Here is a 15,681-nt window from a genome sequence, read left to right as displayed (position 1 = left end):
CTGGTCCAGTTGCATTCTTTGTATGTAGCTATCTAGTTTTCCTGACACCATTTATTGAAAAGACAGAATATATTGTATATTCCTGTCTCCTTTGTTGAAGTTTAATTAACCAGATAAGTGTATGTTTATTTCTGGGCCCTCTGGAGGACATTCGGCTAAGTGAAGTAAGCCAGACAGAAAGATGAAAACTGCATGATCTCACTTCTGTGTGGAGTCTTAAAAAAGTTGAACAAAGAATAGAATGGTGGTTCCTAGGTGCAAGGAGGAGGGAAAGTGAGAAAAGTTCGTTAAAGGGTACAAACTTTCAGTTATGAGTAAGTTTTGGAGACCTACTGGTCATCACAAGTACTGCATGGTGACTATACTTAATAATACTTTGTAAATTTGAAATTTGATGAAAGAGTAAATCTCAAGTATTCCTACCACAAAAAAGTTACTATGTGCAACAATGGATATGTTAATTTGCTTGATTATGGTAATCATTTTATAATATATACATATAACAAAGTATTGTGTTCTATACCTTAAGCATATAATTTTTATTTCTCAATCATACTTCAAAAAGCTGGGGTAAAATCTGGAAAGTAAGAAGATAAAAAAGAAAACAAATGGATTAAGCATAATCCATTTGCCACTTTTAAGAGAGTGTATATTTGTCCCTTTTTATAAAGGTATGTGGAAAATATCAGTACTATCTCTAGGTCATAGGAATATTTTGCCTTACACTTATTTATAATCTCTAATGTTTTCCCAATGGAAATTTATTACCAATAAATAAAATATAAAAAGAAAACTTAAGAAAGATGAAAGAAAAAATATTTAATGATTATATTTTAAAAGTACAATAGTCCTCAGACTTTTAGTATCAGTCAAAAAATATGCTAAAGAATATCTTAAAGCAGGTTTTAAAATATGTATTTAATGCACAGTTTTTTTAAGGTATAGAAGTCTTATCGATCTGCTCATGGCTTTTGGTAGTTATAGTTGAGAATTTATTAATGTTCTTTTTCATACAAATGCTAACAGGGAGGTATTAAAAAGATTTTGATAATTCTGTAGTTTAGATGATATACTTGGGGCACCTGGGTGGCTCAGTAGGTTAAGCATCTGCCTTCAGTTCAGGTCATGATCCCAGGGTCCTAGGATTGAGTCACACATTGGGCTCCTTGCCTGCTTCTCCTGCCCCTTCTCCTGTTTGTGTGCGCTCTCTCTCTCTCTCTCTCACACACACACACACAGACACAAAAAGACACCCACAAATAAATAAAAATCTTTCTTAAAAAGAAAAAGAAAAAAATACACCTTTCAAATCATATATTTTCTACTAAGGGTTTTACCACTTTGACCAAGGTAATTAATCTTTCCTGTCTCTCAATATACTGTGATATATTGTTTCGTTCATTTTTTTTCTTAGAATTTTTCTCCTTAGATTATGATTATTCCTTTATAGCTCTTCACCTCTTTCAAGTATCCATACACAAAGAGCCAGTTTTAGACATAGGCAGTAGTAGGAAATGTAGGGACTTAAAAAAAAAAAAACCCACCACTGACCCTGCTATTATATAAATGTCTCCATCATTTCACAAAACAAAGAACATTTAACCCCCAAAGGAAAGTTATTATCTTTGACTAGAGGTAAGTTTTAAATTAAATAAGTTCAGCTTATGAAATATACAATATTGTAATTGCTTTTCTCATGTTGTCTCAGAATGATATAAACTTTGCTGTGGAATTTCAGCAGCCCTCTGGTTTATTGGTTTATCATACTGCCTCTATACAATACACCTTACAATCAATGAGAAAGATCAAGGAGTCTTCCAAATTTGGAACCTTGTTTGACTTTCCCTAAATAAAACAGATTGAGACTATAGTCAAAATGAAATGTTTTGTGCTTTTTGTTGTCTATGTGTGTTTGTAGGGTCAATAACCTGGCAGGTTCCCATATGGATATTCAGGATACCCATGCTACTTCCTTAAAGGGCCAAAAAAAAGGACAAGACATGAAGTGGAATATGAATATATCCAGATATCACAAGAGAGCTGTTTTTTCTAGATTGAATGAAATTGCTGCTATTAAATTTAATACTGGGGTGAGCAAATTCACTAAGAATGTAAACCTAGTATGTTTGGCTTGGGTATAATATATGTAATTTTTTAAATATTTGAACTTAAAAGGTATTTGGAACATCAAGCCAGATAGAAACCCCCAATAATTTCCTGATGCAGGAGAAATGGGTTCTGGATAAAGATCACAGATGCTACTTTCACCATTAATTCTCAGAATCACTTTGAAAAGTTCTCTTTTATTTCCCTTTAAAGATTTTTATTTATTTATTTGACAGACAGAGATTAAAAAGGGGCAGAGAAGCAAGACGGAGAGAGAGAAGGGGAAGCAGGCTCCCTGCCTAGGAGGGAGCCGGGTGTGGGGCTCAATCACAGGACTCTGAGATCATGACCCGAGCCAAAGGCAGACATTTAACCCACTGAGCCACCCAGGCGCCCCTCATTTTATTTTCTTATAAATTTCCCCTTTGTTCAGTTCTAAGACAAGACCCAAAATTATGACTGTTACAATCAGAAGATATTGGTTGAGTGGATTAAGGGCATTTTTTTCATGATGAACCATAGTTTGTATATCAAATCTTAACAAAGTATAGTAGTTACATACAAGTTTCATGGGTATATTTGCCTTTAAAACTGACAAATAGATTATGGTTTAATATCAAATAAAAGAAATACAATTTTGTTTTTCTGATCGGAAAGACTACAAGTATATTAATGAATAAAATAAACTTGATAAGGTTTTCAATGTAGTTAGATCAGAAACTAGATATGAATCCTTTCCCTTAATACTGTACACAAATAAAATTTTATACTATCTTATTTATTTTCTTGGGCTAAAGGATAAATTTGTATTATATGTGTATATCTAGTGTGATAAAATCTGGAGCATTTATATTAATGGGTTTCACTATGAATTTCCTACTTGGGTCACTACCCATTGTAATGATATGTTTCTCTCCTCTTTTTAGTTTTCACTTTACTGCCAGCAATTTTATTCCATGTTTATAAAGAGAGCACTATTCACTTGGCGCAATTGGAAGTTGATGTTGCTACAGATATTAGTAATTTTGGTTTTTACTGCATATCTCTTAAAAACTACATACCCGCATTCTGACCTTCCCACAAGAGAACTGGACTTGAGTCAATATGGTCAAACAATTGTGCCTTACTCAGTTTCAGGGAATTCTGATTTGGCTCTGAATTTCATAAATAACCTTAAGATTTTTCTAAAACGTAACAATCAAGAACTTTGGGAAGTCCAAGGTAAGACCCATAGGGGAAAAAAAAGAGACTGCTGCTATATGAAGATCCATTTGTATTACTTAGAAAGAAGGGACTTAACTATGCTATTTAGCTACCCATTTCTTTCTTTTCCTACTAATTACCAGTATCTTAGAGGCAGCTAAATCAGAAGCAAGAAACAAAAAAGTATACTTCAAGACAACTGGCCACAAAAGTTAATAACTAATGGAGACATTTGGCTCTAGGTTGTCTTTCAGCTAATTGCATCATCTTTCAGTGGATGAGTTAAAGAGCCACAATACTGTGAGAAATTTAGCACACAATTTTTATTCTGATCAAGATACAAAAATGTTTCTCTAGGCTCTCAAAGTGAAATGATTCCATGATCTGAAGTTTGCCCTTCTGTATACTATGTTCATTTTTTAAAAACAAGGGGTAGAATACTTAATAGATTGTCTCCTCAGAACTAACTTTTAAAGAGTAGTGTAAATAGTTATATTTAATTTTTTCAATGCTTAGCTTTGGTAAAAACCATACTAAACACTTTCTCTGCATTATCTTTCTTAGTGATAAAAGCAAGCCCTTTATGTAGCTTATTTGTATCTATTCCTTTGTAGAAAATTACCCAAAAATCTAGTGAATGGAAATTTTGAATCTTTTGGTATGATGGAATGAACTCCTTCTCTCACAAAAGCAACAAAGATACTTCAAAAACAGTTTTATAAATCAGCCAATTAAGAACACTGGAAATTAACCAAAACACAGAACAAACTAAAATGTGTCTATTCTAAAAACAAAAAACAAACAAATAAGAAACAACAAGAACAACAAAAAAAAACTACCAAACCTCTTTAAAAAGAGTAAGGTCTGTGGCATTTTAACTTAGAACTATTCCTATCACTCTCCTTCCTCAACTCAATGAAATGGTAACCAGGAAAAGCCTTGAGGTTGATTGAAAGAGCTGATCTATTTAGAGCGGTGTTAAAAGCCCCATCTCTAGAGCACTGTCAGTAATTTAATTAAAATAAGAAGTCCTGAAAAAAACTCCATTCCCAGGGAATTGTTGCTCTTGGATTTGAATCAGGGCTCAGCTTTTTTGGAAAAATCCCTATCCACAGAGCATTAATAAAAACAGTAACAATCTGCTGGTAACATCATCACAGTTGGCTAAGGTTGTGATTTTAGTTGAGCAACAAGAGCCTGGCCAAAAATGAACTTTGAAGGAATCCCTGGAGAGCTAGAGAACCAAAATGAACTTTTAAAAGTTCTGATATTCCTGAGTATATAGAAGGCTCAGAATAGTACTGTGTATGACCAGAAATGACCTAAGGAAGAAGACTCCAGTCAGAAAACTCTAATTTGATGTTGAGACCTGGTCAAACAAGAAGTAAAAGTTGAGGCTGACTTGTAAACTGTCTTAAATTTGACGTGTGCCTTTATACACAGATCCATTTGGCAAATAATGGAGGACTTACTGGTACTAGGCATTTAAAGAAATATTTTAATTGATTACTAAATTAAACTGACCCAGAATGACTCCTAGGAACTTGTTTTAAAAATAAAAGCCAGAATTTTTAAAGTCTGTCAGAGAAGTAAGTAACTGCACACTATACAGTACAGAATCTATAGAATTGATCCACATAAGTTAAGAACCAAATGAGCAGCAACAAGTTTAAAAAAAAAAAAGGCAATAATAGCAAACAAGAGATGGGAAGGGGAGTTCAGATATCATCATCTTAAATGTCCAGTTTCCACAAAAATAATAACACAGAAAGGAAAGAACTATGGGCTGAATTGTGTTCCTTCAAAATTCATAAGTTGAAATCCTACCCCCAGTATCTCAGAATGTGACTATATTTAGATATAGTTTCTTTAAAGAAGTAATATAAGACTTACTTAGGGTGGGTCCTAATCCAATATGACTGGTATCCTTATAACAAATGCAGATTAGGAACAGACATGCATACTCAGAAGAAAGACCATATGAAGACACAGTGAGAAGACAGCCATCTACAAACCAAGGAGAAAAGGCCTTCAGACGAAACCAACCCTGCCGACAACTTGACTTGGACTTCTAGCCTCTAGAACTGAGGGCAAATAAATTTCTGTTATTTAAGCCACTTATTATGTGGTGCATTCTTATGGAAGTCCCAGAAAGCTAATACATAAAAAAACAACCATATGACCCATGGTGGGGAAGGGTGCTGAAGCCACTAGCTGTCCTTGAGGGAGGCCAGATGTTGAATTTAATAGACAAAGACTATTACAAATATTACAGCTACTACAAATATTTTCAAAATACTAAAGGAAATATGTTTAAAGAATTAAAGAAAAGTATAGTCACTATGTTTCCACAAAGAGAATATTCATAAATAATTAAAAAAAAAAAAACCAGAGATTTTGTAGTTGAAAAGCATGACTGAGAGAAAAAAAAAAGTGGAAGATGGCAGAGTATGAGGACCCCATCCCACATTTTCAGCTAGACATTGTCTACAACCAAGTCAAAGAACCAAGGAGCAATCCAAAGACTGGCAGAACAAACTGCACAAGTAAATATAAAGAAGCTGCAACTGAAGGGTTGGAAAGATCGGAAAGGCAGAGGGAGGCTGCCTGCAACAGAGAGGGAGCAATATGGGCAGAGAAGGTGGAGAACCCTCACACCATGGCGCTCACATGGGGAAGACTCCTCCCATAACATTGGGCTTTAAAAGCCAGAAGGGCTGAATTGCATAAGTTTATGAAAACAGTGGTCCTTGGAGTGGCACTTCAAAAGTCTGTTGACTAAGCACTGGGTGAGCTAGAAGGTTGAGTCATACCTTGGTCACCACCCTTAAAGAGATAGCAACCTGCATGGAGGGGCAACATAAAAATGTCAGTTTACATAGCATTTCATACTGATTTTGGAGTGTGTTGGAGAACTTTAAAAATGAGGGAACTGACAGGCGCTGTTTTCTCCCCTGCCCTCCAGCATGAACACAGAGCCACCTGAAAGCATCAGGGGGCTGCACAGACACTTGCTACCTTACCTGCTAGCAGTGCCTCACACCCTGAGTTCTCCTGAAGACTAGCCCACTCCAAGCTTCCTAGCCTAGGCTCTGAGCTCAAGGTAAATTTTGTTAAAACCATGCATGCACTCCAACCAGCTGCTGGGTACACAGCTGATATAGCGTGCCATACACATGTGTAACAGCGCCTAGCCATGTGCCTCCAGCCATGGGCACATGCCACATACTCACAGCTGTCAGCACTTGCCAGGCCCAGTCTTGCCCAACCTCAGCCCCAGCAGCCCTGGTGTGTAGCCTCCAGCTTCCATAGTGCTTCAGGATATCCAGCATAGGACTAGTGGCCCAGCATTAATTTTCCTAATGCCATCTCTTTGCTCCCAAGTTAGCCAGCTGGCATACCCCCTCAGACCTGACCTCCTTGGAGTCCACTAACACCACAGAGAATAAGCACAGCCCATAGCAGGTAGAGAGTCCATGCTGATGACTGCACTGAAAGGAAAAGTGACTCAAACACAACAGTAGGGTGTAAGCAAAATACATAGATACTTTTTTAAAGTGCTAGTTTCTGGTGAACAGAAGTGTTGAACAGATAATACAGAAAGTTTCCATATCCCAACCCTCCAGTTTCCCCTATTAATAACAACTGACTTGAGTGTAGTGCATTTCTTTAAATGAATGAAACAACATTGATACTTCTATTAACTGAAAGTCCACAGTTTACATTAAAATTCTTTTTGTGCTTTGACATTCTATGAGTATTGACAAATGCATAATGTCAAACATCCCATGTCTGTTTTAGACAAGAATAGAACAAGACATTCTTAGTAATTTACTGTTTTTTCAAGTTATAGTCTATGTGGTGAGATTATTATATGGATTAGTGATGGAGTGGAATTCTTGAGGAGAAACAAAGATTTGAAATAACCATTGTGGGAAGCTAGAAAGGGAAGAGATACAAGGAAAAATCTTTTTTCTCCTCTCCAACTTAAGTAGGTGATTTATTACATGTTGACTTACTGATCAATTTCTTCTTTTATTCTAGGTAAAGTAACAAAACATATAATGGAAAACAAAGAGTTTCGTGACTTCTCCATTATTGCACTTTCCATTGAGGTTGAAAAAAACAAAATGATACTTACTATTTTGTTCAATAATGAGGCATACCATTCAGCTGCAACATCACTGGCAGTGTTAGACAATGTTCTTTTTATGTCACTTTCTGGCCTCAATGCTTCCATCAGAACCTCCAACAAGCCTCAACCTCTCCCACTTCATGGTCACATCATAATGTATGTATGATTTTCCTGTTACTGTAATTGATCCTTAATAATTCCTTGTTATCTGGCCATGTGCATTTAAAAATAGATATTAAATCATCATTTTCTACTTATATTTCATAATTTCTTTCATTTATTTCATCCTCTGTAGACCTACAAATGGATTACAAATAGTAATATGTTTGGCTTTTGGCATGGCTATTGTGGTTGGTAACTTTGGCCTTCAGACAGTGATGGAGAGAACCACTAGAGCAAAACACATCCAGTTTGTGAGTGGGGTATCTGTGCTTACTTATTGGCTCTCTGCTTTTCTGTGGGATCTCATCTGCTTCTGCATTCTCTGCTTCTTACTACTGGTGAGTGTTACTGATGTTGCATGAAGGCTTATTGTCCTATGTCAACCTAGGAAATTCCTATTCAATAATTTGTATCCTAAAATAAAACTGGCTTATTATGAAATGAAACTGGCTTATTATGCCAGAGAATATATTGTGGAAACCTCATTATGGAAATGTTCTCCTTCATATTTTTTTAACCAGAGAAAACATATTTCTTTGAAAAGTCTTCCCATGTAGCTGTTCAACATGTCCCAGCCTTGTCCCAAAACCCAAGCTGGCTCCATCTGCAAAACAGAGCTAGTTTTTACTCAGAGATCCAATTTTAGATCCTGAGGATATGCTATAAAGAGCAAGCAAGGATGGTATTACATCTTTTAATGTAATGATTTTGCTCATTGGTGAACTTTGCAACTTCTTTTGTTTTGATGCATATTTGAGGGTGAGGGAGAGAGAAAGCAGCTATATAGTTTCAAGGGGTGAACACATGAATAAAAGAGGTAAATTTCTGGGGCACCTGGGTAGCCCCATCAGTTAAGCATCTGCCTTCAGCTCAGATCATGATCTCTGGATCTTGGGATGGAGGCTTGACTCCAGCTCCCTGCTCAGTGAGGAACCTGCTTCTCCCTCTGCCTCTGCCCCTCCACACCCCCACTCTTGCTCATGTGTACTCTCTCCCATATAAATAGTCTTTTTAAAAAAATAGATAAAGTTTCTTTATGTAAAAGAGGTACTGGGGAAGAAATAGTTCACTTCAGGCTCATAAGCTAAGGCTTTTATTTTTTTAATGGGTTAAGTGATTGAAGTAATGAATAGTTCTATCTCCTAATGAAGGCAGGGCTTGCTGTTTTTTCTAGGTTTTCTGGCTTGACTTATTGCCCACTGTCCTTCACCTTGCACTTACCTCTGCACTCTGTGTCTCAGGGAGTGTTCACATACTGCGGATTGGATGCATTTGTTGCAAATTACAACTTTCTGGACACAATGATGATCTTTATGCTGTATGGTTGGTCTGTTGTACCTCTCATGTATCTTGGAAGCTTCCTGTTTTCTAGTAGTACTGCTGCCTACATCAAGCTCACCCTCTTTAACTACTTTTCAACTATTTTCAGTATCAGCGTTTACGTCATAAGACAACAATATGGTAAGGACTTTACAAAATTTTCACTTTATTCAAGAAATGCATTAAATAAATCAGGATAAAAGAGCTTGAGGATAAAAATATTAATTGCTAAACACTTACTTTCCAGGAATCTAAAAATCTGTGCTTTTGGAAATTTGGGTATGTGAGAGATAGAGATTGAATGAGAGAAGGAGGGAGAGAAGAAATGGGGAAGAGAAAGGGAGAAAGAGAGATAATTTAAGGCTTTAAGGGATCTGGACTCAATATCACTCTAGCCTCATGAAAGAAGGAAAAGAGAAAGAGGTTGCGAGTATGCTGATCCCACCCACCCCTGTCTCCACTTAGAACATGGTTCTTCAGTTTTTATCATCATTAGTACTTTGGAGCAAGGTGTGGAGATGAGAGTGAAAGGTTTTCTGGTATGACTTCCCTAATTTAATGAAGCACAAAATCTTGACACTCCTAAGGAGAATTTTCTTCAGAAGGAAATAATAAATTATGCAACAAATGTAGTCATCATTAAACCAGTTTATTCCTTTAAGGCCTGAGAGGCATTTCCCATATTCCCTCTCTGATTATGAAATTTAAAGAAAAGCAGACTCCACTGGAGATTATCAGAAATAGGATTCATTTGTTTTTAGAAGATTCTCTTTCTAATATCTTGTAAACAGGAATTTTGAACTGCATTCATCTATTCAACCCTGCCTTAAGTGGCAGAACCCCACCAAAAGAGGCTTCCAGACTCATTCCCTAATTTTATGCCTTGGCCTTCCACAAAATGAAATTTAGTGAATGAACCAGAAATAGCTTTTTTATTCTTTTGCACAGCTCTCCAAATAGTAGTAGTATTCCATATGGGGAATACTTGAGCTCATTCTCTGAAATAGTACTATTGTCAATCACTTTATACGACCTATAGATTCTACTAGTAGTCTGCCCTATTAAAAGCTCTTTTACCCATTTGTCTTGCATGTATTTCATTTCTAAATGTTTCCTCTCCTAGTAACTTAAACCTTTGGACTCTTGCCCCAAGATCAACTTGAAATTTTCCCTGACACCAGGTGGAACTGAAGGCTATTTCTCCTAGCAGGTTGTCCACCCACTTCCCCTTCCACAAACCCTCAGTGTGTTTTCCAGAGTTCAGAGTCTCTCATGGTTTGTCTCCCTCTCTGATTTCTTCCCATTCATTTTTTCCTCCCTTCCATTTGGTCCTCTACCCAATTTCTTATATTCCACATATAAGTTAAGCCACATAATTGTCATTCTCTGATTGACTTATTTCACTTAGCACAATACCCTCCAGTTCCATCCATGTCAAAGTAAATGGTAGGTGTTCATCCTTTCTGTTGGCTGAGTAAAATTCCATTGCATATATAAGCCACATCTTCTTTATCCATTCATCTGTTGAAGGACATCTTGGCTCCTTCCACACTTTGTCTATTGTGGACATTGCTGCTATGAACATTAGGATGCAGGTGCCCTTCATTTCACTGCATCTGTATCTATGGGGTAAATACCCAGGAGTACAACTGGTGGGTCATAACCTCTATTTTTTACTTCTGGAGGAACCTCCATACTTTTCTCTAGAGTGGCTGTACTGGATTGCATTCCCCCTTTTGCCACATCCTCACCAACATTTGTTGTTCTCCGTGTTGTTAATTTTAGCCATTCTAACTAATGTAAGGTGATATCTCATTGTGGATTTGATTTGTATTTCCCTGATGACAAGTGATGTGGAGTATTTTTTTCATGTGTCTGTTGGCCATTTGTATGTCTTTGGAGAAATGTCTGTTCATATCCTCTGCCTATTCCTTGACTGGATTATTTGTTTTTTGGGTGTTGAGTTTGAGAAGTTCTTTATAGATTTTGGAGACAAGCCCTTTATCTGCAATGCCATTGGCAAATATCTTTTCCCATTCATGTTTCCTTGTTGTACATAAGTTTTTATCTTGATGAGGTCCAAATAGTTCAGTTTTTCTTTTGTTTCATTTGTCTTTGGAGGCGAGTCTTGAAAGAAGTTGCTGCAGCCAAGTTAGAAGACGTTGCTGCCTGTGTCTTCCTCTAGGATTTTGATAGATTCTTTTCTCACATTTAGGTCTTTCATTCATTTAGAGTTTATCTCTGTTTATGGTGAAAGAAAATAGTCCAGCTTCATTCTTCTTTATATAGCTGTCTAATTTCCCCCAGCACAATTTATTGAAGAGACTGTCTTTTTTCCATTGTATAGTCTTTCCTGCTTTGTCAAAGATTAGTTGATCATAGAGTTGAGGGTCCATTTCTGGGCTCTCTGTTCTGTTCCATTGATTATATGTCTGTTTTTGTGCCAAGACGAGGCTATCTTGATGATCACAACTTTGTAATAAGCTTGAAGTCAGGGATTGTGATGTCCTCAGTTTTGGTTTTCTTTTCAACATTCCCTTGGCAGTTCAGGGTCTTTTTCTGTTTCCCTACAAATTTTAGGATTGTTTGTTCCAGCTCTGTGAAAAACGTCAATGGTATTTTGATAGGGATGGCATTGAAAGTGTAGGTTGCTCTAGGAAGCATAGACTTTTTCACAATGTTTATTCTTACAATTCATGAGCATGGAATGTTTTTCCATCTTTTTGTGTCTTCCTCAATTTCTTTCAAAAATGTTCTGTAGTTTTTAGAATATAGATCCTTTACCTCTTTGGTTAGGTTTATTCCTAGGTATCTTATGGACTTTGGTGCTATTATAAATGGAGTTGATTCCTTAATTTCCCTTTCTACAGTTACATTGTGTATAGAAATGCAGCTGATTTCTGTGCATCGATTTTGTATCCTGCCACCTTGCTGAGTTGCTGTTTGAGTTCTACCAAATTTTTAGTGGTATCTTTTGGATTTTCCACATGGAGTATCATGTCATCTGTGAAGAATGAGTTTTACTTCCTTGTTGCCAATTTGAATTTCTTTTTGTAGTCTGGTTGCTGAAGCTAGGATTTCTAATACTATGTTGAACAGCAGTGGTGAGAGTGGGCATCCCTGTCATGTTCCTGACCTTAAGAGAAAAGCTCTCAGTTTTTTCCCATTGAGAATGATATTTACTGTGGGCTTTTCATAGACAGTTTTTATGATATTGAGGTATGTTTCCTCTATCTCTAGACTTTGGAGAGTTTTAATCAAGAAAGGATGGTGTATTTTGTCAAATGCTTTTTCTGCATCAGTTGAAAAGATCATATGGTTCTTGTCTTTTCTTTTATTAATGTGCTCCAGTATGTCAATTGATTTGCAAATGTTGCACCACCTTTGCATCCTAGGAATAAATGCCACTTGGTCATAGTGAATAATATTTTATTTTTTTTCTTAACTTAAAAAAATAATCCTTATAATGTAGTGTCAGATCCTATTGGCTCTTATCTTGGTGAGAATTTTGGCATCCATGTTCATCAGGGTTATTGGTCTGTAATTCTCCTTTTGGATGGGATCTTTGTCTGGTTTGGGATAAAGATAATGCTGGTCTCATAGAAAGAGTGTCGAAGTTTTCTATTTTTTTGAATAGAAAATCCATTTCTATTTTTTGAAACAGCTTCAGTAGAATAGGTATTATTTATTCTTTAAATGGTAGAATTTCCCTGGGAAGCAATCTGGCACTGGACTCTTGTTTTTTGAGAGGTTTTTTATTACTGATTCAACTTCCTTGCTGGTTATTGGTCTACTCAGATTCTCTATTTCCTCCAGTTTCAGTTGTCAGCTTATAAATTTCTAGAAATGCATCCATTTATTCCAGAGTGCCTAATTTTTTTTGGCATATAGTTGCTTATAATATGTTCTTAAAATTGTTGGCATTTCTTTGATGTTGGTCATGATCCCTCCCCTTTCATTTATGATTTTATTAATTTGAGTCCTTTCTCTTTTCTTTTGGATAAATTTGGCTACAGGTTTATTTATCTTATTAATTCTTTGAAAGAACCACCTTCTAGTTTTGTTTATCTCTTCTGTTCTTCTGGTTTCTATTTCATTGATTTCTGGTCTAAACTTTATTATTTCTCTTCTCCTGCTTGGTTTAGGTCTTATTTGTTGTTCTTTCTCCAGCTCCTTTAGGTGTGAAGTTAGCTTGTGTATTTGGGATTTTTTTAATTTTTTGAGAGGCTTGTATAGCAATGTATTTCCCTCTTAGGACCAACTTTGCTGTATCCAAAAGGTTTTGAACAGATGTATTTTCATTCTCATTAGTTTCCATGAATTTTTAGAATTCTTCTTTAATTTCCTGGTTGACCCATTTATTCTTTAATATGATGCTCTTTAGCCTTTATGTATTTGAGTTCTTTCCAAATTTCCTCTTGTGATTGAGCTCCAGTTTCAAAGAATTGTGGTCTGAAAATATTCAGGTAATAATCCCATTCTTTTGGTATCAGTTAAAACCTGATTTATGGCCCAGTGTGTGATCTATTCTGGAGAAAGTTCCAGGTGCACCCAAAAAGAGTGAATATTCTGTTGTTTTAGGATGGAATGTTTGTATGTATCTGTGAAATCCATCTGGGTCAGTGTGTCATTCAAAGCGCTTGTTTCTTTGTTGATCTTCTTAGAAGATCTGTCAGTTGCTCTGAATGTGATGATGAAGTCCCCTACTATTAATATATTATTATCAATGTGTTTCTTTACTTTGGTTATTAATTAGTTTATATAGTTGGCTGCTCCCATGTTGAGGGCACAAATATTTACAATTGTTAGATCTTCTTGTCAGACAGAATCTTTAGGTATGATATGGTGTCTCTTTTTTCATCTATTATTACAGTCTTTGGTTTAAATTTTATTTTGTTTGATATAAGGATTTTTAACCAATCTTACTTTTGAGGTCCATTAGTATGGTAAATGGTTCTCTACCCCCTCACTTTCAGTCTGGAGATGTCTTTAGGTCTAAAATGTGTCTCTTACAGAGAGAATATCAGTAGGTCTTGCTTTTTTATCCAATCTGATACCATGAGTCTTTTGGTTGGAGCATTTAGTCCATTCATGTTCAGAGTAACTATTGAAAGATAGGAATTTAGTGTCATTGTATTGCTTGTAAAGTCCTTGTTTCTGTAGATTGTTTCTGTTTCTTTCTGGTCTGTTACTCTTGGGCTCTCTCTTTACTTACAGGATCCCCCTTAATATTTTTTTGCAAGGCTGTCTTGGTGGTCACATATTCTTTCAGTTTCTGTCTGTCCTGGAAGCTCTTTATCTCTTCTTCCATTCTGAATTACACCCTTGCTGGATAAAGTATTCTTGGCTGCATTTTCTTCTCATTTAGTATCCTGAATATATATCATGCCAGCCCTTTCTTCCCTGCCAGGTTTCTGTGGATAGGTCTTATGTTAGTCTGATGTTCTTCCCTCTGTAAGTAAGGAGACTCATGTCTTGAGATGTTCTCAGGATTCTCTTTTTCTCTAAAATTTGCAAGCTTCACTATTATATGTCAGGGTGTTGATCTATTTTTATTGACTTTGGGAGGGGTCTTCTCTACTTCTTGGACATGAATACCTGTTTCCTTCCGCAGATTAGGGAAGCTCTAAACTATGATTTGCTCAAATATACCCTCTGGCCCTCTCTCTCTCTCTTCCACCTCAGGCATCCCAATAATTCTGTCATTGGTATATTTCATTAATTTCTCAAAGCCTTTGTTCATGGGCTATTAGTTGCTTTTCCTTTTCCTCAACTTCCTTCTTTTCCATCAGCCTGTCTTCCAGATGACTTACGGTCTCTTCTGCCTCATTCACTCTAGTGAGAGACATATCTGCCTGAAGGGAGCTCAGGAGATGAAAAGGGCAGAATTTTAAGTAGGTCCATGTGGTCTCAGGATTCCAGGAGTGACAGAACTAACAGGGGAGCCTGAGCTCCCTGTTAGTTTTTTCATTTATTTATTTTCAGCATAACAGTATCATTATTTTTTCATCACACCCAGTGCTCCATGCAATCTGTGCCCTCTATAATACCCACCACCTGGTACCCCGACCTCCCACCCGCCCCCCGCCACTTCAAACCCTTCAGATTGTTTTTCAGAGTCCATAGTCTCTCATGATTCACCTCTCCTTCCAGTTTACCCCAACCCCCTTCTCTCTAACTCCCCATGTGCTCCATGCTTTTTGTTATGCTCTCAGTTACAGCATTTTTAACTTTGGCCTGATATCATTTCTGCACTTAGAGATTCTATACTGTCTTTTATGCTTTTTTCAAGCCCAGCTATTAACTTAATTATTAATCCTGCATTCCATCTGGACATTTTACTTACATCCATAAGATATGGGGCAGAGAACATTACCTCTGGTTCTTTCTTTTGTTTTGAATTTATCCTTTCAGTCATTTTTCCCAGAGAAGAATGGGTTAGCAAATGAGCAGAATCAAAGATATCTACAGTGACCCAAGCAACATACACACTAGACAAATCCAAAGTGGTTGGAAACCAAAACAGAAAAGCAAACGAAAGAAAAAAGAAAAAAAAAAAAAGAGGAGGAGAAGAGAGAATATAATCTCACAGGGTAGACAAAGCAAGGTGATCCACTTGTTCCTGGGTGAATTTTTGTCTCTATGTTAGAAGACACTAAATCCCAAAAAAGAAAAAAAGAAAGCAAAACTTATATATATATACAAAAATAAAATGGAATAGAGTGAAAAAAAAAAAAAAAAAAAAAAAAAAAAAG

General features: G+C 36.4%; 1 protein-coding gene across 1 annotated transcript in view; it reads left to right on the top strand.

The window, feature by feature from the left end:
• The window catches only part of LOC132027305 (phospholipid-transporting ATPase ABCA3-like), a 174,484-nt gene that overhangs the window by 90,923 nt on the left and 67,880 nt on the right, over positions 1–15,681 (top strand). The window contains exons 17-21 of the mRNA XM_059416057.1: positions 1,919–2,090; positions 3,033–3,327; positions 7,354–7,600; positions 7,740–7,944; positions 8,848–9,067. Of these exons, the coding sequence (XP_059272040.1) occupies positions 1,919–2,090; positions 3,033–3,327; positions 7,354–7,600; positions 7,740–7,944; positions 8,848–9,067 (1,139 nt within the window). The remainder of the gene's footprint in view (positions 1–1,918; positions 2,091–3,032; positions 3,328–7,353; positions 7,601–7,739; positions 7,945–8,847; positions 9,068–15,681) is intronic.

This window comes from Mustela nigripes, chromosome 11, assembly GCF_022355385.1.
Source record: "Mustela nigripes isolate SB6536 chromosome 11, MUSNIG.SB6536, whole genome shotgun sequence".
In the NCBI taxonomy this organism is placed as follows: domain Eukaryota; kingdom Metazoa; phylum Chordata; class Mammalia; order Carnivora; family Mustelidae; genus Mustela; species Mustela nigripes.
The sequence above is the reverse complement of the archived record's forward strand: the minus strand, read 5'-3'. Positions and strand labels throughout refer to the sequence as shown.